Below are 21,969 nucleotides of genomic sequence, written 5' to 3'. Positions count from 1 at the left end.
TGGTTGAGTTCGGATAGTTTAAAAAGCAGCTCCTAAGTTCTAACCCTATCTCCAATTCCTTGACCTCTGAGTGAAACGTCACGGGGTTAAGGGATAGTGGATAGGAGAATTCAAAAGGATTTAGGAGAAGAGACTGCGGTACTTTAGAGAATCCGAATGTACTTTCACTATCCGACTTGTTTATGATGAGCCAGCGGACGTCATTTTGTGCGTCTGTTGCTGTGGGGAAACTATGGAAACTACATTTTTCTATACAGCGGACTACAACATGGATGTATAATAAGAACGACGGACTCATCTAGAGACTGCACCGTGCTCTGATGCTGTTGCTTTATGCTTTATGAACAACAGAGAAACATATTCTTCATGACCAAAGCTGGAATTGAGATAAAAAAGTGAAACTTATGCTCATCACCCTCTCCCTCCAGTCCACATTAATACAAATGATCCCAATACGTATGATTGTATGAACTATGAAAATATCTTAAAATCAATACAAATGTATTTATTATAAACGTTAGTCTTTAACACCTAGGCCTATCACCATTCAAACATCTTTTAAAAGTTGAACAAACCCCACACAGCTCAGTGAAATGTTGACTTTCTATGATAATTTCAGTAAAAACTAACGTTCCTATTTCTCTTTTTGATGATAATACTGATTAACGTTAAAAAAAAAAGCACTTTGGCAACTTACCACATACGTTTTTAAATGCTTAATAAGCACCGTATCTTTCATGATATAATTTCTCCGTCATAATCGTTTGTGTCCGTGAACGGCCGACTGTTGTGTGACGTCAAATGCTGCGGCTGCAAGGCATTGTGGGGCAGCATTTTCTCCTCTCCTTTCGGTTAGGGAGGTCCAGTGGTTCCTAAGCTAAAGGAGGTTATAAAGGAAGTTTGAAACCTCCTTTCCTATCATTCTAGAGAATTTGAACGGCACTTATCATGGCTGCCACTGAGGGACTTCCGGGTCATTTCACTCGGTTAGGAAGGTTCCTAAGCTAAATGGACTATTCGACTGCAGCCCATTAGTGACACTCAGTAAATACAGCGGCAAGCTTTGGGACGGCCTCCCCTCTCTCCGGCAGAAACAGGAAATGCCGTAACTGTGTGTAATAACGGTGTCAAATCAGCATTTATTTGACAAAAAATAAAGAATAATAACTAAAATAAAACTCCAAACATCTTTAATTGTGTTACTTCTTCTGTAAAGCTCTTTTAGTTTTAAACCTGATTTTTATAAGCTTCTTAGTTTTTGCAACAATCTGTAAATATACACAACTTTATAATAAAATGCACACGCTTACCTTTTTCTAGACTAAACACAGGTATGATCCTAAGTTAAAAAAAATATGAGGTTATAATCAGTGGCGTTTTCTCCTGGAGGCCAAGGGAAGCCAGGCTTCCCCTGTTTTTTCGGATTGTAGTTATAATTTTAATAAATAAATAAAAACATTTCGTTTAGTTTCGGAAATTCTTTGTTGTGTGTTGCTGCCGGCCCGTCTCTCCCCCATTCTCATTGAGTATTTTACAAGGAGTGAAACAGCGCCCCTCTAGATGTTATGGTGAACCAGTAGATTGCACTCTCTGTTGCGAGAGGAGGCCAGCCGAAATTTGCTTCCCTTGGTGAAAAAAAATGGAGGGATTGACCAATCAGATGAGGCTCACGTCATGCTCCTGCCAACCTGTGATTGGTCAGGGCCATGCCAAGGGAAGCCAGAGGCGGCTGGCTTCCCTTGCCTCACAATCCAATCAAATCGCATCAACTTAGTGGTGCAGTGACGCGTCCCAAAAAGCGGAAGTAAGCTGCGCCCGGTTTCCCTCGACAAAATAGCAATGGGATTTCTCCATAGGATTTTGGAAAATAGCTCGAAAAAAGGTCAGTGGAAAACGAACCTGTTAGGTAAATGCACGTTTTGTTCAGTCGGATAATACCCACATGTCTACCCTACTTTTATAATTTTCGAATCATAAATCTAATCTATAGAAGATAGATAGCGTCACTGCACCACTTTCACCGCCGTTAGAAAGTAGCAAGCAACTGAAGCAAGTGCAATTATGGAGGGTGGAGATTTGGAGTATTTAATCAAAAATAATTGTACTAAACTTCCGCTGCAGCAGCAACAACAAATACAATCTGATGACAGGCCAATGCCCAAACTGTAACTGTGTACAGCGAGGAACAAAGGAGCGAACCGGACGTAAAACGTTAAAGGTCTCCTGATTTAGTTTGTGAATGAATGCTTATTAGAGTTTCGGCTGGAGAGTGCGTGCGGACCATTCGGTCAGATAACAGGCGTGTGTAAGTCCTGCATCTGTATGATACAAATGTGTGTAAAATGATACCGGGCGCTGTAATCACTCATCTGGTTACGTTATTACATTGACCACCACACCAAAATGTCCAATAGAGCTATGGAACCCGTGAGCTCAACCTACATTGGTGATAAAACTCCAGCAATATCTCAGCAGCCTTTTAGTCTAGAGCAAAATCAATGGTATCCAAGCAAAAGTGGAACTCCAGTTAGTAGTTGGACTGTAAAGGCAACACGCCTCAAAAGAGAGGAATAATGACAATTCAGTGTGGCTCCAGTAGGCACTGGATCATCCATGGTACATTGGGCCTCAAATGGCAATGGAATTCCATTCGGAAGTGAAATAGCAAAAAGCTCTGTGCAGCAGAGGGACTGATGAACAATGGGTCCGCAGTAAAGACTGCTGCTGTTTTTTCCACCCACTCTGAAATTTGACAACTATGGTCCTCACGTAGGAGGCTCTTTCAAGTCTACTGCATGGAAACGATAGTGCCTTTTTATATTGTAGGCTCCTTTTCTAATCCATTCATTCATTTCTCAAAATAATACATCTATATTTTAAGGATATTATTGTTACCAGTAAAACCATTTCCACATTTGTTTATGTTTGGTGAATGATGGGTAATAACAAGGGACAAGGTGTAACTTTGGTTTGAGAAGTGTCGGGGATTAAACATTTTCTCAATTTAATTCCATTTCCTGCCTTTCTACAAATATATTAGGGACTATAGTGTTAACAAATCCAAGACAAATGTGTAGTGTATATAATGACTGTGCACACTTATCTAGTATCCTGTCCATGTGAACCTGTTTTATTTGTGATGGCCTCACATCCTCTAGGGGGGTCCGGGGGCATGCAACCCCGGGAAGATTTTTTTCTTTAAATTGAAGTTAAAGCATCAACCTGGTGCACTTTGAGGGCAACATTAAGAGATTTACGGATAGTTCTCAACACTCATATGATACAGAACTGTATATATATTTCAAGAAACAAAAAACCAGAGTATGCTCACAACCAATAACACATTATTGATAAACTCCTCTCCTATCTTCATCTTACCAGTCTGCATTCTTTATTTTTATTTATGCATAAAAATCAAACTGACCTATAGTACACATTGGAAGGATTTATTAACTTATTTTATATACAACTAATATTACATAGATGGAAATATTTGTTTACAAAGATGACCAAACCGTTTGAGACCCGCTGAGATAACTTAGACTAAAGTTTACAACCTAATCACTCAGGGTCCTTTACCTCCCTGAGCTGACGTTATCTCTCTCAGTCCCACAGGAGAGAGCTCTCCCTCTCCTTATTGTTGAACCAGTTAGCTCCGAGCTAGCACCAGATGCTAACAACACCCCCCGTAACTCTCTCTCTCTCTCTCTCTCTCTCTCTCTCTCTCTCTCTATCTTTCTCTCTCTCTATCTCTCTATCTCTCTCACACAAGATGCGCTCGTGCCACACACACACACACACACACACACACACACAAACACACACACACGCACAGACACTCCTCCGTGACGATGACCGCTTGCGTAACAAATTTAACAAATTTAAAAAGTGGGGGGGGACACAAATGGGATTTTGAAAAGTGGGGGGACATGTCGCCCATGTGTAATAAGCATTTTTGAGTATGGAATCAATGTATTAATGTTGTTGATGCCTATGTGATTCTCTGTGTTTCATTTGGAAAAAGGCAGTCACTGAGAAGTAACTGTAAAATCTCTTTGTGCTGAGGAATATCGCAAAATAATCAAAACATATCCCAAATGACAACTTCATTATAGAGACCTTATAGCCTTTACAGTACTCTTTGTAAATTCATTAATTTAACGTAGATTATTGGATATGCAGGTGATCTTGAGAGGAGCAGGAAACAGATCCACAGAAGATGATTCATCATGTTAATGTTGGAAATGGAGATTAGTGGTCAAATATACACATAGGCTAGTACATGCAGGCAATGATTAGTCGCTAAATAGTGGAAGATGAATGACTGAATGAATCACCCTCGTAATCAGTTGTGGACTTGTTAACTGATAAGGCAAGACATTCTGAAAGTCCTCCAAAGAAAAACTGGGTGTTCTCTCTATGCTGCATGAAGTTAAAAGAAACACTTAGTCGGTAATTCGTAAGAAATCTAGCAACTCTCAATATTTTAGAAGCTATTCTCAAACACTGTATCAAGTAAAATACTGTATGTTTTCAACAGTGAGTTTGAGATGTCTCTCTCTTGTATCAGCCAGAACATCAGTACATATTATAGTCGGTCTGTGCCTCCTTTCTCACTCTTGGCCCTTCATAATATAAAATCTATAGTCCAGCTGTCAAAAGTGAAGGCCAGCTCTGTCCTGGGGAGCCCGCTTGACACTGTGGAGGTGGTGGGGGACAGGAGGGTGATGGCCAATCTGTCTTCACTGCTGGACATCATGTCCCACCCACCAGAGGGTACTCTGCTCCTTCAGCAACAGCAGGCTGGTGTCCTTTCTCCCTGCAGCAGTCAGACTGTATCACCATTACAGCCCTTGGTAAACCAGAGTGTAACCCCACTTTATGTGCAATATATAGAATGTATTTTTGGATGCTATTTCAATACTCCGATTGTAACACCACGGTTGAAAAAAAGACTTTGCCATGTGGAATATACACTTTTTACACACTTAATGTTGTCACTTGCTGCTACCTCAGTACTAATATATGTTTACTTATATATTATAATTTACAATGGATGTTTAGTTATTTGATTTCCTTTCATTAACTCAAGCTTCCCTCTGTATTTAATATGTTACTCTTCTCCCTGCTGTGGGAGTAGAACATGTCATAGATATGTTTGATTGAGCCATTTACATGTCACACTTCTTCCTGAATTGAAACTGAATGTTGTGAGTGATCATGAGTCTCAACTCAAAGTTAACTGCATATGAACATAACTTGTAAGGGATAGGTTTGAATCTTCTGGGCCTCTTATTTGTTTAAACTTTGAACAATGCATTTCATTTTGGGGTTTGCTTCATGACCCTTCAATAACATGTAAGAAGCAAGGGTAGCCTTTTCTTACGATAAAACACCTCAGTGTTATGATGGATAACTGTTGATTATTTATCCCAGTTTGACAAAACAACTGTTTTATTGAAATATAGCACGACAGTCTAGTGTGGAATGCATGTGAAATAAATAATCTGTTTTCCTGACATCAAATGATCCCCCATGAGACTTTCTCTGTCAGACACTTTAAGAGCTTCCACTCCTCATACATCCAGAAAGGTCCATGTTCATAATTGCTCTGACAATTAGGCTGCCTTTATCTGTTAGAACGATTATGTTATCACTCATACCAGCATGCAGTCCCATAAACACAAGTTCTGGGAACAGTAAACAGATTGCAGCTCTGTTTACAGTCAGTTCTCTGGTTCCAAACAATATCATGATAGTGTTTACGACATGGGCCTGTCGAGGACCTTTGCCTCTTCGTTAAGACCATGACACCATACTTTAGAAGAAATGGAATTCAGCCGGTGGCTGGCGTTAGAAGAGGACCCACTCCTTAAGTGCTCATATTATTATTTTGCATATATATTTCACACTGGCCCTTTAAAGTAGACAATCAACATGGCATTACCTTTGCATCTGGTTGTTTTGTTGTTGCTGTGGTTACTGTATTTTATTTAACAAATAACAAATTGTAATTATATTCTGAATGTTACAATGTCAAATACATACCAGTAAGTTGTAACAAATCAATGAATTTCATTACATTTCTCTTTCTTTGTGTTTTATGAGGAGATGAACAATTGATTAAATGGTAATGTCACTTTGACAATAAAGAACACAAACATGAAGTCAACTGTGAATTTACAAAAAACAAACAAGCTTCATGAGATGATAAATATCTGCATAATTTGAAGAAATTACTGAAGACAAATGTAGAAAGGTAAGTATATGTATTAAATATTGCCTTTATCTCGGAGATATTGTGAATGGGGAAATTGAGTGATTTAAACTACTTTTTTTGTATCATTTGCGTTTGGCCTAAGTACATTTTTGAAAATGTGCAACCAAAGTTAATAGACACCTTTTCTTCAAACGAATACAACTGAGACATCAGACCTGATATGGAATTTAAAACAGGATATTAAACTCTTTGGACGGTAGGTGGCGGTATGCATCTTGAAGTTTACAATAAACCAGAGGAGACGAAGAAGAAGAAGAAGAAGAAGGAGAAGGAGAAGGAGAAGGAGAAGGAGAAGGAGAAGGAGAAGGAGAAGGAGAAAGCGGAAACAAAAGCGGAAACAAAAGAGGTTTTCTGAAAACACATCACCGGCTCTCGAAGCACTCAGGGAATAAACTACAGCCATTGAAATCGCCAGCAATAATATTAAAACCAGATAAAAAGCGAGTCGACCTGTGTGGAGGAGAACACGGCACCGGGCATCATGGCACTGAAAAGAATACAGAAGGTAATGTGACTGGCTAGCTACGGTTGCCAGCTAACTGTAGCTAACAGCAGAGGCTAACGTAAAGAGTTAATTTCCACAAAAAGGCTTATTAACAACATTTTCAACGCTACCCTCGCATTGAAGCATTTTTATATCTAACTTTTTAGCTTTTTGCAAAGAACTTGTCTGTTGACACCGCCTAGAACAGCTAACAGCCGGTGTCAACTTCAAAGTTTCGGGCTAGCCTGCTAACAGTTTAGCTAGCGCAGTAACTACTCCCTGACAATCTGTCACTGTGTGTTCTTTAAAGTAACAGGACAACAGTCCATTTGTACTTTTCCTCTTTGTGGTAAACACATACTGCATTAAGAAGAAAGCCTCACTGTCCTCCATTTTATTGTTTATAGTGGTGGAAGAAGTATTCAGATATTTTGATTTAGGTAAAAGTAGAAAAACTAAACTGTAAAAATACTCTGACAAGTAAAAGTCCTGTATTCATAATCTTAACTTAAGTAAAAGAACAAAAGTATTGGCCTCAGAAAAATACTTAACGTTCCAAAAGTAAAAGTACTTATTCTGTCCCATTTCATTAAAAAAAAGTGTACTAAATAACTAGATTTGAATTGTTTTATTAATAGCGTGTTCTTCACAGCTGGTAAAAGTGGAGCAACTTGTAATCACTTTATATACTGCTGCTGAATATTGTACCTATAACGATATAGCATAGTTTATTTCTTTGTTTATCTATATTGTGCATTTGCTAATAATCTGAATCTGTAAAGTAACTAGTAAATCAGTTTGTCAAGTTAATGTAGTGGAGTCAAAAGTACAATATTGGTTTCCAAATTGTAGTGAAGTAGAAGTATAAAAATACTTAAGTAAAGTATAAGAAGCCCAAAATCGTACTTTAGTACAATACTTAAGTAAATGTCCTTCACTACATTACACCACTCAGGGCTCAACGCTAACTTTTAAAAGTGGTTGCCCGGCTGGCAACCTGGCATCTGCTTTTGGTTGCCAAAACTGAAAATACGGTTGCCATTTTTAGTCGCCTTATATTTTAAATAATTAAGATACTATACATTTATAAATCAACTTAACAATGAATATGTGACACAAAAGAATGTTCAAATGCTTTACAATAAGTAATTAACACAATTATTTGAAACTAAAGTGGTAGGAAACTTGTCCACCCTCAATTGCTGGTATACTAAATACCAGTAGTGCAGCTGTTCTTCACAGATCACTAGTTTATTGGTCATCTGTTGTCTCCCTTTCAAATGTGGATTTTCTTGACCTTTGTACTGATCCCCACCATAGATCCATTGGCCCTTCAGCATTGAAGTCTTGGATTGGCCAGACTAATACATTTCTAATGTTAAATAAATGAAAACCATTCACAGAATTAGATATTAATTATTAATACTGTAAATTACCTTTTAATATGTCAAACTATATTTAAAATGTGTTACCTTTTTAAATGGAAGTGATTTACATTTGTATGCCAATATTTTCCTATGGTAAAGTTTCGTTTTGCACTTTTATTTTGGTAGTAATAAGATCGGGACTCTTATTTTGAAGGAACTTTTACCGGAAATGAATCCCTTAAAGGTCCCATGTCATGCTTTTCCGGTTATTACCCGTCCCCTTGTGTTTTATGAAGGTTTTTATTAGGGGTGCACCGAATGGGAAATTCTTGGCCGATACCGAAAATAGGAAACAGTTGGCCTGAATGCCGAAAGGCCGAAAATGATTAATAGAAATATATATAATGTATACATTTTTTACCAATGTTGTTCAGCTACCTGATTATGGAAAAAGACATGATTATGGCAAAACTTAACTTAACTTAACTTAACTTAACTTAACTTAACTTAACTTAACTTAACTTAACTTAACTTAACTTAACTTAACTTAACTTAACTTAACTTAACTTAACTTAACTTAACTTAACTTAACTTAACTTAACTTAACTTAACTTAACTTAACTATTATGGGTCCATAAAACATTTATTCAGCACTTTTGAATGCATACAGTACATTAATTCCAAGTCAGGTGCATTTTCTTTTCTCTGTAGGATAACTAAAACAAAGTGCATTCACAACAAAGCCAAGCTGCTTTAAAACTACATAAACATCTAGGCCAGTAAGCCTACAACAAAATAGTGTAAATAAAGACTGTAACAGCTAGGCCTTCAACAACAACAAATGCACCTATAAGTTTGGTAACCTAACGTGTTGTGGTGATGATGACGTAATCAAAACGCGGCGACAAGCACGGCGCGCGACCATGCTCGCGGCTGGCTCACAGCCAACATGTCTGCCGCTTGGAGACATTTCAAAATATCAGAGAAAGAGGCGCGGATAGCGATTTGTAAAACGTGTTCAGCTGACATTTCTCGAGGGGGTGTAACTGCAAAGACTTTCACCACTTCGGAATTATTCCACCACTTGAAATCAAAAACACCGGACAAATATGCGGAGTATGATCAACGTAACCCTGTTCTCTGACATTCGGTGATATTTTTTCGGTGCTGGCCTTTTTAACCATTTTCGGCCAATAATTTTCGGTGGCCGAATATTCGGTGCATTCCTAGTTTTTATGCATGTAAACGGTCTGCAAAGTCACAAACCCTCAAAGTACACCCTGTAGCGAGTAACACTCTAACACAGGCGCTCCAACAAGCCGTGTAGGACAGAGAGTGAATACACATACTATACAGAGATGCTGTATGAGAAACCAATGTGAGTTTGGAAAATTGCACAGTATAAATCTATTCTAGTAGACCCCAACAATGGAATTATGATCAGTAAAAATGGCCATGACATGGGACCTTTAATATAAGCTTGAACATATAGGTTTAATAGGTATAGCTGCTCCTTCATGCCGCTCCGTTCTAACCAGGAAGTAATCTGAGGGCAGGAGGGCTGAGGCAAAGTGCAGGCCTCTTGAGACAAGTTATTTGCCATTGAATCATCAAGAAGCAATGTCTGCTATTCGGTGAAGTGGCAATTTAAAAACTGATACCCGCCAATAACCAGTAGTTAATGCATAGTCCAGCTGATTCTGCTAGTGTTTGTGAATTAGTAGTCACATTCATCATCATCGGCGGTCACTCGTAGTCGAGTATGACTGTCCTACTTCTTGGTCCTTGTGGGTCTTCAGGTGGGCATAGAGGCCGATTCTGGACCCGATTATTCTTGTGCGGTGTGGACAGGGGAATGTATTGGTGGAGGGTGTGGGTTGGACCTGTGTGGGTTGGACCAGTTTGGTGGTTGCTCTCTCCTTCCTGAGTCTGCGCTTGTCTTGTGCAGCATGCTAGGTCATCATTATATAGTGCAGCACCCTCACAGACAAGGTTTCTCCAGGTCGCCCTGTCTGTTGCCATGTCTTCCCAAGCTTTTAGGTCTATGTGGCACTTCTTTAGGTTTGTTTTTATGTGATCTTTGTACCTCTTCTTTTGGCCTCCAGGGGCTCGTTTCCCTTTAACAAGCTGGGAATAAAGGACTTGTTTTGGGAGGCGAGAGTCAGGCATGTAGATAACATGGCCAGTCCATCTGAGCTGGTTTTGGGCAATGGTTCTCTGCTGGATCAGTTGTTTTACAAACATTTTGTTCCTAAGGGGCATCATATACATGCTGTGAAATGTCCTTGGAAATAATAACAGTTAGCCTGTGTGAAAACTGGGGTTTGAACTTGGATTCAAGTGCCAACTTTCTCTTTCACTTGAGGAATACCATGAGATGAACTGGAGAGCAAAAGTCACATTTAGTTGACCTTGAGTGCCTGCACAATTTTAAATTTCAAAATGTGATCTCATCTTGTTATTGAAATTAAAGACTAAGTAATAGATATGATTGAGCTGAATAACTAAGAGTTGTGTTTCTGTTGCATTGAGCAGGAGCTGCATGACCTGCAGAGAGACCCTCCAGCTCAGTGCTCTGCTGGACCAGTGGGGGAAGACTGTGAGTACACATGCATGTCATGTGTTTTTTTAAATGATTATTTTGTCATTGTATTCTTTTAAATGGTGTACAGGTATAGTCAATGGAGAAAGTGGGGATGAATATTCCAATCCAGCATATCTGTTGTGCAGATAATGCTATCTGAGACAGCACCAAGTGTTGTAAACTACTTTGAGTGTAGTACACATTCCCATTTTTCCATTTTATCCTGCTAACAAAATTTGTAAGTGTATCAGAAATGCATGTTTGCCGCAGATTTTATTTTCTGAATTCCACAAAAAAAATCCCATTGCTTTTTGACGATGCAACGCTAACTTCCCTGATGGCGTACAAAAATACGTCATCACTGCGCAACTCTATACTGAATCACCATTGGAACTGACTAAATGAGCTTAGAGCTGTGAGGATGTTAGCTCACCTTTATTTGCAGCATGTGACTTTCTCTTAGAGGTACATTATAAGGTTAGCTTCACCTGAAAGTTTGAAACAGAAATAATAGTTGTGGGGAGTAATGAGCTTCTTTAGACACAGTGCGGTGTAACTGATGGATGATGGATGATGAACATAGTGTCTTAAATTCTCCTCTGTCTGTCTTTCTCCCTGAAATGCTTTTAGTGTTTCACTGGCAGGCGACCATAATGGGTCCGGTGAGTATCACAGCATCAGTCCTCTCATACACACTTCTGCTACACTGGAAATAGTCTCTTAATTGCTGCTATTGGAAATGATTACCATTGCTTGACGTAGGCCTTTAAAACCACTGTAGGGATTTGTTTGGAACACTTTTGCATTTCCTTTTAATAGTTTTGCATCTCCTCATATTACTTGGCTCATTGCGGTTACGCTGTAAGGCATCTAAACAAGCTATTGTATTCACGTTGAACTGAGAAGCATATTTTCTCGATGCTCATATAAAAACTGAACTATGAAAAACTGATTCAATACTGTGGTGGACAGGTTCACATGAATGTAATGTTGAAATATAAGCCTGTGTGTTAGGGCTGCTCGATTATGGCAACAATTCTAATCACGATTATTTTTGTCAATAATTGATATCATGATTATTAAATACAATTATTCATTGACTTTGAAAACATCCATTTATTGAACTTTAAAACAAATACAAATAATAATTTGAACAGTATCTTTTTAACTGTTGGTTACCCTGGACGTATAATTCAACTGAAAAACCAATACTAAAATAAATGATACATTTATATTCACATTTAAATAAATAATATCAAAATAATAAATACCGATAAACAAGATCAACAAATATTTTGGAGCGCACTTCAACACGCTACTAAACATATATAAATATGATAAATAAAAATAAATTAGACTAAAATAAATGAGATGAAATATGTTGCACTGTCACAACCTAGCAAAGCAAAATAAATGTTTTTTCGATTATGTTGTTTTCGTAATTGTGGCAGGCCAAAATTGTAATTGCGTTTAAAATAGGATGAATTGCACAGTCCGACTGTGTGTTTGAACAGGTTGAACACATTTACCAAAGTGAAATGAGCAAATAAAATTGACCTGGGGAAATTGGATTTCTAGACATACGCTTCATTTAAGAATGAAAATAATACTAATTATTCAAAAATATATATATTTCTAAAGACATACAAAGTTAAAGTAAGAAGGGGACCTATCATGCAAAATGCACTTTTGTACGTCTTTTGTACATGAATTTGGGGTTGGGCCATTGCCGGCTCGAAAGCGCTGGAGACGCTGTAGTACATATGCCAGGCCTGTAAGTGGCGCTGTAGTCTGCCACAAAAGCAGCGAAGAAGACTTCCCGCGCATGGTTGCCATGGTTGCCCTTCAAGCGTTTGCTCCCGCTGCTTTAATTCAAAGCAATCCTTCCCCGTCGAGGCAAGCGCTGTAATTCTCTCCGGTAGTCCACCAGCAGATGACAAACACCCACCTCTCCGCCTCTTCCAAGGAACGAGGGGACAGTGCGGCAGAGTTTCAGTTGAACCCTAACCCAGTTAAAGTTTATATCTTCCGGACAAAATTAGAAAAGTGCCGGTCAAAGATCTTCTTTGTTATTTATTGAGCTTTAAAACAAATGAATAACGACTCTATATAATAATATAATAAAACACGGAGGACGGAGATCTATTTTTATGAGGGGCCGAAATACCGTTCACATACACATATGAAACGCTCTCACACACATGTGAAACGATCTCACACACACATGAAACGCTCTCACGTACACACGTGAAACGCTCTCACGTACACATGTGAAACGCTCTCACACATACATGTGAAACGCTCTCACACACACATGTGAAACGCTCTCACACACACATGTGAAACGCTCTCACACACACATGTGAAACGCTCTCACACACACATGTGAAACGCTCTCACACACACATGAAACGCTCTCACACATGTGAAACGCTCTCACACACACATGAAACGCTCTCACAAACACATGTGAAACGCTCTCACACATACATGTGAAACGCTCTCACACACACATGTGAAACGCTCTCACACACACATGTGAAACGCTCTCACACACACATGTGAAACGCTCTCACACACATGTGAAACGCTCTCACACACACACATGTGAAACGCTCTCACACATACATGTGAAACGCTCTCACACACACATGTGAAACGCTCTCACACACACATGTGAAACGCTCTCACACACATGTGAAACGCTCTCACACACACACATGTGAAACGCTCTCACACACACATGTGAAACGCTCTCACACACATGTGAAACGATCTCACACACACATGAAACGCTCTCACAAACACATGTGAAAATGCTCTCACATACACATGTGAAACGCTCTCACACACACATGTGAAACGCTCTCACACACACATGTGAAACGCTCTCACACACACATGTGAAACGCTCTCACACACACATGTGAAACGCTGGGTTCAGTATTGAATTAATTTGCTTTTCAGTTAAAAAAGGAAGGCCTCCCTGTCACATGAAGGAAAATCAGGACATTCTGATGTAGAGTTTCAAAATAAAAGACCAGCTTTGAAATCTCTATTATATATGAACAATCAAAACTCCCCAGTATCATAGACTTATTTCACTCCAGGGTGAATGATGCTATCACCCTGAAGTGAAATGAGTCTTTGATACTGGAGGGTTTTTGTTTTATTCTTATCTAAAAACAGAGGGATGACAGCTCATATAATAGAGATTTCAAAGGTCTTTTATTTTGAAACTCTACACCAGAATGTTCAGATTTTCTCTGAGTGGGGTGTCCTGCTATCACCCTGAAGTGAAATAAGTATTTGATGATTGACAGTTTTGTATTTATTCTTATCTAAAAACAGAAGGCCCATATGAGATTTCAAAAGTATTTTATTTTTAAACTCCTTAAGTTTTACATTCACTCAGTTAGAATGTGTTAGTTATACGTAGTTTGTTTTAAATGATTATTGATCTCATTATATTGTACATATTTCTTAATTTAATCTCCAGTATATATGAATATGTTTGGTATATTTGTTATTGACAGAGTAAGCACTTTTATTTTGAAGGCAGTTTTTCCAGGCCTCTACCGTAATGCATAGGATATTCGCGCACCGCAATATAACATGCGGGCGGCTGGCTGGCTTGACCGCAGTAGAATAAAAGTGTATACATTCGATTAAGAAATGCTTTCATTCTTCAATATGGAAGAAAAAGTTTTAAAAAAACTCAATGCAGGTAACACAATAAGATGTCATACATCGGAAATGACTAGCATTTATCATCTTTCCTCTTTGTCTCTTATCTATGATTCTCCATTATAATGCTTTTGTGCTTTTTTAATCTTTATTTATTGTTTCCCCTCAATACCACTAAATCAATTGCAGAGCAAAGCAGAGTTGTGCTTGATATCGGGGTGCACAGTCTCTCCCTACAAGGGGAGCTGTAGTGGGCTGTAGTGGGCTGTAGTGGGCCGTTGCGGGACGGGAAGAGGGACGACAGCTGACCGTCCATGGTGTTCCCACTTGCAGCTCCAACAGTCGTTTGCGGCCCGGTTATTGCCGCGTTCGAAAAGTCTCAGCTGAGGCCAGGATATTACTTAACAACGCTGCTGCATCAGTTAAGCTTTTTGCAGGCTGCTGAGCAGACATGATGGAATGGAACAATTGCAAACGAAAATACGAAAAATATTCCTTTTCAACTGAGATGCCTTCCGTTTCAACTGAAATCCCTCTCACACATCATACTGAAATGTGTGTGGTGTGTGTGTGTGTGTGTGTGTGTGTGTGTGTGTGTGTGGAATATATAAGTGAGTTTCGTGTGTGAGTGTGTTTCATATGTGTGTGTGAACTAGGGCTGTGCAATTAATCGTATTTTAATCGCGATTATGGTTTGCGACGATTATGAAAACAGCATAATTTACAAAATACGATTATTTTGCTGGGTGCGCTTTCGCCCCTCCCTAAAAGCCCACTTGGCCACGTGGGAGTGACATGTGTTGAGTGTTCAGCGCGAGCGAAGATGTCAGAACAAGGGCAGCAACTCGTTAAAAAGAAGGGTCGCGGGGAGATTCCCAGTCGATCGCGAGATGTGTTTAAAAATAGAACAAGAATATTCTGTTTTATCGTTAATGTCCTATAACATAATCTTCCTGTGCCAGAATAATGCACTTGAACGCATCAAAGCTTTGTGATTGGCCGGCGTGACCCCATGTGTCGGGGCGTGGCTGGTGGGCAGTGGGCACTATTTCGCTGACGTTGTCCATGTCAACAGGAGTGACAGTCCGCACACACACAAGACTGCAATTATGGCAGAAGCAAAAAATCCCAAAATATATCATTTTCACTCCGAGTGGGAGGATGATTATTTTTGTATCTATTCCAATTCAAAGTCCATCTGTCTCATCTGCAATGCGAGCGTGGCTTTATCGAAGAAGGGTAATTTAGGAGCGGCATTTCAAAACAGTGCACAAACGCTACGAGACGGAATTCCCTCCTAATTCTGCCCTAGGCTCCCAAAAGGGGAGGGACCTGAAAGGACAGCTAAATGCACAGCAGTCTATTTTCACCAGGCCCAACAACAAGAGCAAGGCTGCAACCATAGCATCTTATCGTGTCAGTCACATTCTTGTGAAACACATGAAGTCTTTCAAAGACGGCGAAGTTGTGAAAGAAGCATTCCTGGAGGCTGCCGACGCGCTTTTGGGGACAGTAAAAATAACAGTAGCATTTCAACAGGTTTTTGATATAATAAAAACTCAAGTTAGATACCGTTATTAATCAGCTGTAAGTTTTAGTTTGTTTGAACTTATTCATTATAATTATTGTACAAAATGGTATAAGAATGCAAACTTAAATTGATTATAGTCTATTATCAATTCAGGTTAAGAAACTAGTGTTGCTTGCATCCTATTTTAAAGGCATTTTTTTTTTGTAGCAACACTATTTTTATATTATGGCAAAGAAAGGGTTCAGTGTCTTTTCTTTTTTCCCTGTGTCATATGTGGCAGCACTGCCACAAGTTCCTCTTCAGAGAGGGTCTTCAGTACAGGTGGCAATATTGTCACCTGCCTGCGCTCATCTCTGAAATCAGACCATGTAAACAGGTTGGTGTTTCTTGCAAAAAATCTTTAAGAGATGACATGAGCAGCCCTACCAGCATTTGCCATGGTGGCCAAAACATTTGTATTTGGTCTTAAATTGTAGTTCAACATTTATTTCCTGTTACTTCTGGGCCACGACGGTTGGCCAGCCTTCAACGTTTAACTGAGTGGAATATGTTGAATATTTTTTACCAAAATGTTGGCTATGTTAAGGAGTTTTCAGTAGGTTGCGACAGTGCACTGCAACATATTTGATTTAATTTATTTTGGTCTAATTTATTTTTATTTATCATATTAATATATGTTTAGTATGGTTTTGGAAGTGCGCTCCGACATATTTGTTGATCTTGTTTATTGGTAAAATATTATTTGTTTTAAAGTTCAATAAATGGTCAATGAATAATCGTCAAAATAATCGTGATATCAATTATTGACCCAAATAATCGTGATTATGATTTTTGCCATAATCGCACAGCCCTAGTGTGAACGGTATTTCTGAATAATTTCCTGTATAGCCCCTCATATATTTTTCTCCCCCTCTTCTGACTTGATCAGAGCACGCTCCCCTCTCCTGCAGGGGGGTGTGGTCAGTTGCAGCTCACAGAATCAGCCCCCTGCAAAAACAGGGCTGGAGAACAGCAAATAGAGCGAAATTAGTCATGGCTAAAATGCAGGATCTGTTTGGTATTTTGAAAACAGAAACATATAAATATACCTTATAGGCATAGCCCTACAATATATCATTTAAATATAGCATAATAGGTGTCCTTTAACAATAACAACATTAAATAAACATATTTAATAAACATAAGACATGAAATCAAATATCCAGTAAAAGATCAAATAGAATAAAACATTTAATATATACATAAGAAGTATAAATGTGCTTTACTACAATCATTATTTCACAGCTGGCTTACCTTTACCATGGCAACCTATGAAGTGCTTATTAGTCATGACACTGACAGACCCTCTTTAAGCTTGGCAAATAGGTCATGTTTGGTATTTGTTGCATGTTATTCTATTCTAGTTGTTTTTAAATTCTAAATATTGTACACTGCTGAAGTAATTTTCATGAATTGATTAATCAGATTACTGCTCTGGATTTGTCAGCGTTGTTTGTTATGTGCTTGTAATAACGAATGTTACTTTTTCAATGTGGACACACTCAAGTTGGTTAGCAGCTGTTTCCATGTTTGACTATCAGCTATGACTCCCATGTGTTCATGTCAGGGTGACAGTCCTTACCAAGGAGGAGTGTTCTTCCTCACAATCCACTTCCCCACCGACTACCCATTCAAGCCTCCAAAGGTAAGAGCTGCTCACGTTTCTGTCCTACTGTGGACCTTACTGTCAGGAAGTCCTCTGGTCCTAGACTCTCTCTTATCACCTAAGGGAGAGTCCTACTGTGGACCTTACTGTCAGGAAGTCCTCTGGTCCTAGACTCTCTCTTATCACCTAAATCAGTGGTTCCCAACCTTTTTTCCCAAGAGCCCCCCCAAATGACTCCTGTTGGAAGTTGCGCCCCAGCGAAATTACAGTTTAAAAGTCTCAAAAATGTTACAACTACTGTCCCAAACTGGATGAATGTGAAGTATTTTGTTAAAGGAGGATGAAAGCGTAATTAAGGAGCACTATTGGAGTGACTTTGATGGTTATTGGACTCAGGATTAATTCATTTGGATTCCCGCTGTATGAATAAATTAAAGGACGGCGCAAGTGGAAACAATTCACAAAGGGATTAAACTGTTTAAAACACATGCTCAAAGTAAGCCGGATTTTGCCGATGTGTTTATGTGAATTCAAAAGTCGTAAATAATCTACAAAATGGAGGAGACCGATCTGATCGGAGCAACTGTGACAAATAATCCAACTAAATCCGGCATGGACAATGACTGTTTTAAAAATGCGCTTATCCAGAAAAGCTCGGTTTGGACACTTTACGGGCAGAAGAAACATTTCTATTAAAGAAAGAATTATACATTTCTGTCTTTTTATGCCTTTAATAGCTACTAACTTGAATTGTTATTCAAATTAATTAATCAATTATTTTTAATATTTTATTGTAATGTAGAGACAAGGCTTTTAGTGACAATCATGTATTGCTTTACAATTTATATGTAAAAGAAAAGTCTAAAATATGATATTTGGCCTCAAATCATCTGAGGCCTGGCGCCCCCCCCTGCAATCTTTGGGGGCGCGCCCCCCAGGTTGGGAACCACTGACCTAAATGATGTAAACCATAACACCTGATAAGTTGTACATTATAGGATTTATAATGTATATCTCTTATCTTTTTACAGGTAGCATTTACAACAAAGATTTATCACCCAAATATAAACAGCAACGGGAGTATCTGTTTGGACATTCTACGGTCCCAGTGGTCTCCAGCACTTACAGTGTCTAAAGGTAACTACGACTCCAACAGCACTGTGCTATCCACTTTATCTAATGTCTTGTGTTTTTTATGTTATCAGTTTTATTTTATTTTTGTCTGTAAAAGGAAAAATAATGAACCTATTAAACTGTACTTTTTTTAATTTTTTTTTATAAAAGCAGTGGTGGTGCTTTCCAGCAGGGCCTATCTATATTACTAAATTAATGTAATAATATCCTGTAATCCAAATTTCAAAAAGCTTTATTGGCAAGACTGAAATGACATACAATATTGCCGTGCACAAATAAGAACAAATACAACATGAATAATACATTTGTAAAATATATTTGCTTTAAGATAGTAATACTTTGTTTATCCCAAGTTGGGAAATCGGTCTCTGCAGAATTTTGAAAGTCAATCAACAAGAATTACAAAATGTCTTCAAAATAGAATTAAATACAAATATAATAAAGGTAAACATTACACATTTAAAAAAATATAATTACATATTCTAAGTAAAAAATATAGATTTTCAAAGGAGTATCTAAACACTATAAAATATACGCAATAAATGTGAATAATTTAGAATATACCAATCTACAAGTAAACATATAAACAGAGTGTACTCTCTCATATATCCTATGAGGTAGTATGTTGCAATATGTATTTACAGTATGTTTAAATAATGAACAAAATCTAAATGAAGGTGTTTACAAGGAAAACAATGAACTTTTTTTAACTTCAATAATCACAGTTTTTATCCCCTCAAAGTTAATTGGTATTCCTTTTCATTGCAGTTTTATTGTCCATATGTTCATTGCTGTGTGATCCGAACCCAGATGACCCCTTAGTTCCAGATATAGCACACATGTACAAGAACGACAAAGACAAGTGAGTGTCAACGAGACGTCCTCTGATATCAATCATGTGACATGTGTTGACCTGTTGTCCAATCATCCACTCTCGTCTTTTCTCTCCTCAGATACAACAAACTAGCAAAAGATTGGACCCAAAAGTACGCCATGTAAAGAAAAAAAGAAGAAAACATGCTGAGAATTTTCCTTTTTCCTTCCTTTTTTTTTAAAGTCACAACACACTGTACATTATAGTATGGAATCATTAAGTAATCCTAGGTAACTTCCATCAAACTGAACTGTCATTAACAATATCATTAATCCATGACATGTACATTGATTGTTTTTGAAAGGAAGCAGAAGAGAATGATTCCCTGCGGTCGCTATATGGACGATGATGTTTCTAAGAAGCATGTTGTTCTTGCATCAAGGAATTTTTATTTATAACTCAAGTTATTACAAATTGCATTCTTCATTTTTGAAGTAAGACTAGTAGATTGTAGGATTTAAATCCCAACAGATGCCATTCAGCGAGAAGCCTTTTTTTCCAGAGGAGCCGAGTGATTGAGTAGCATACATGCTAGCTGCTCCTGGAGAGGAATAGCCCACGTTCAGTCCCTGCTGCAGCATCAGCTGCAGAAAACCCCCAACCATGGAAATGTGGATGGGTGAATGCCAAATATGTGAGCCCAACATTCTGACACATGTCATGTAGTGGGTGATCAAGGTTTATTTATTTATTTTTTTGCATCTTGTAGCAGACGAAGTGGAATGAAACAATGTACTGTTTCCCTGAAAACAGGAGAAATTACAAGTCACGTATTACTAATTGTATAGCATTAAAATCGTCTTGGATATTTCATTTAAATTAGAGTTATCACTATGTAAATCTGTCATTCAAATGATGTCCTCTTTTCCCCTGAGAGTAGAAGTGACGTTGGCTTTTTGGTTGGTTTTACACAGGAACAAAGAAGAGATTTGAATCCACTGACTGACTGACCTGTAATAAAGGGTTACATGTGTTCATCTATATATCCATCTATGTTATAAAAGTGTTGAAAATGTATTTGTTTTTTCCTGTGTAAATAGTCTCACTTGTGTCTTTGAGGCCTGTGTGGCACCTTTTGTACTGAATTAAAGAAAGGTACCGTTTTTATCCCGACTTTATGGTTTGGATCACTGAGCTTAATTTGATGTGTGAAGGTATTATACATTTATTGTTACCATTGCTATGTTTTTATGGTGCATATTTCCAAAAGTACATCTGTATTCTGAATTCAGTGTTGTATCTTCTAGCAAAAAGAAAAGATCATTACTAATAACAGTTTAGATTCTGTGTTAAGTATTTGTTAATGATAACCTTAAACATTAAATCCTTAAATAGATCAGATAACTAATATTTACCTTTGACCAATCTCAATGTATAGAGATGCTATAAGTATTTATAAACATTTAAAGGTATTATAAGTTTTAACATTACAGCCATCCAAATAATGCACAGTTTAATAATCATCAACTAATTGTAAAAAGTATTTGCTCCATTTGCGTTTTCATTTGTTCAAATCAAATCAGGTTTTATTTATATAGCATATTTAAAAAACGATTTTTGGCCGAGCCAAAGTGCTGTACATGCAAATAATAAATATCACATTACTACAGTCACAAACAGAAGACAATAAATTACAACAGCAAATATAAAAATCAAACACAGGGAAACGTCAGGCTACCTGAGTCGGCGGCTAGGAGCAGATCATTAAAAACTCTTAAAAGGGCTGTTTCAGTGCTGTGCATGGGTTTGAAGCCAGACTGAAACTTTTCATGGATTCCATGTGTGGTTAAAAAAGACTGCAGCTGGGAGTAGAGTACTCGCTCCAGGGCTTTAGATAAAAATGGTAGCTGGGAGATGGGCCTAAAATTTGCAAAGCTTTAACATTTAAAAGGTTTACAAATAATTTCATAATCATTCACAAATATCTAATATAGTATATCAAATGTTTTGTGTGCAACAGTAACCATTATAATAACATCAGTGATATACATTAAACATGATTCATTATTATATTTCATTCTTCTTAACAGTCAAATATCAGTTAAATAAAGTTGAACTAAACTGCAATTTTGTATGAGAAAGGTTGCTATAATTTTTAGATTGACAATTATTGATATTGTAGTATTACATAAAGATTATTATTACATTGTTTAATGACCTTGCCTATGTACATGTGGCATAGACAATGATTGGATTAAAGGATTACAAATCTTTATGTCATATGCACAGCTTAGTTTTAGCAATGACAGTTTAGAAAAGTCTCTTTGAACCTCTTTGAACTATACAATAATTTGAACATAAAATAAAAAGTCTAAATAGTCCATTAGAAATAATGCTACAAGGAAAAGATAGGAAATAGGACAAGATAAACATAATGATAATA

The 21,969-nt window shown here is 37.8% G+C and overlaps 1 protein-coding gene across 1 annotated transcript; it reads left to right on the top strand.

The window, feature by feature from the left end:
* Window positions 1-6,545: 6,545 nt before the first annotated feature.
* ube2d1b (ubiquitin-conjugating enzyme E2D 1b) lies at window positions 6,546-20,693 on the top strand. The gene is made up of 7 exons (XM_079660618.1): window positions 6,546-6,785; window positions 10,667-10,730; window positions 11,346-11,377; window positions 17,540-17,617; window positions 18,610-18,715; window positions 19,481-19,574; window positions 19,666-20,693. The coding sequence occupies exons 1-7, from the start codon at window positions 6,762-6,764 to the stop codon at window positions 19,709-19,711; spliced, it is 444 nt and encodes a 147-aa protein (XP_079516744.1). The 5' UTR covers window positions 6,546-6,761; the 3' UTR covers window positions 19,712-20,693.
* Window positions 20,694-21,969: the final 1,276 nt, after the last annotated feature.

The sequence above is a fragment of the Notothenia rossii genome, assembly GCF_949606895.1.
Source record: "Notothenia rossii genome assembly, chromosome: 11".
NCBI classification, from domain to species: Eukaryota; Metazoa; Chordata; class Actinopteri; order Perciformes; family Nototheniidae; genus Notothenia; species Notothenia rossii.
The sequence above is the reverse complement of the archived record's forward strand: the minus strand, read 5'-3'. Positions and strand labels throughout refer to the sequence as shown.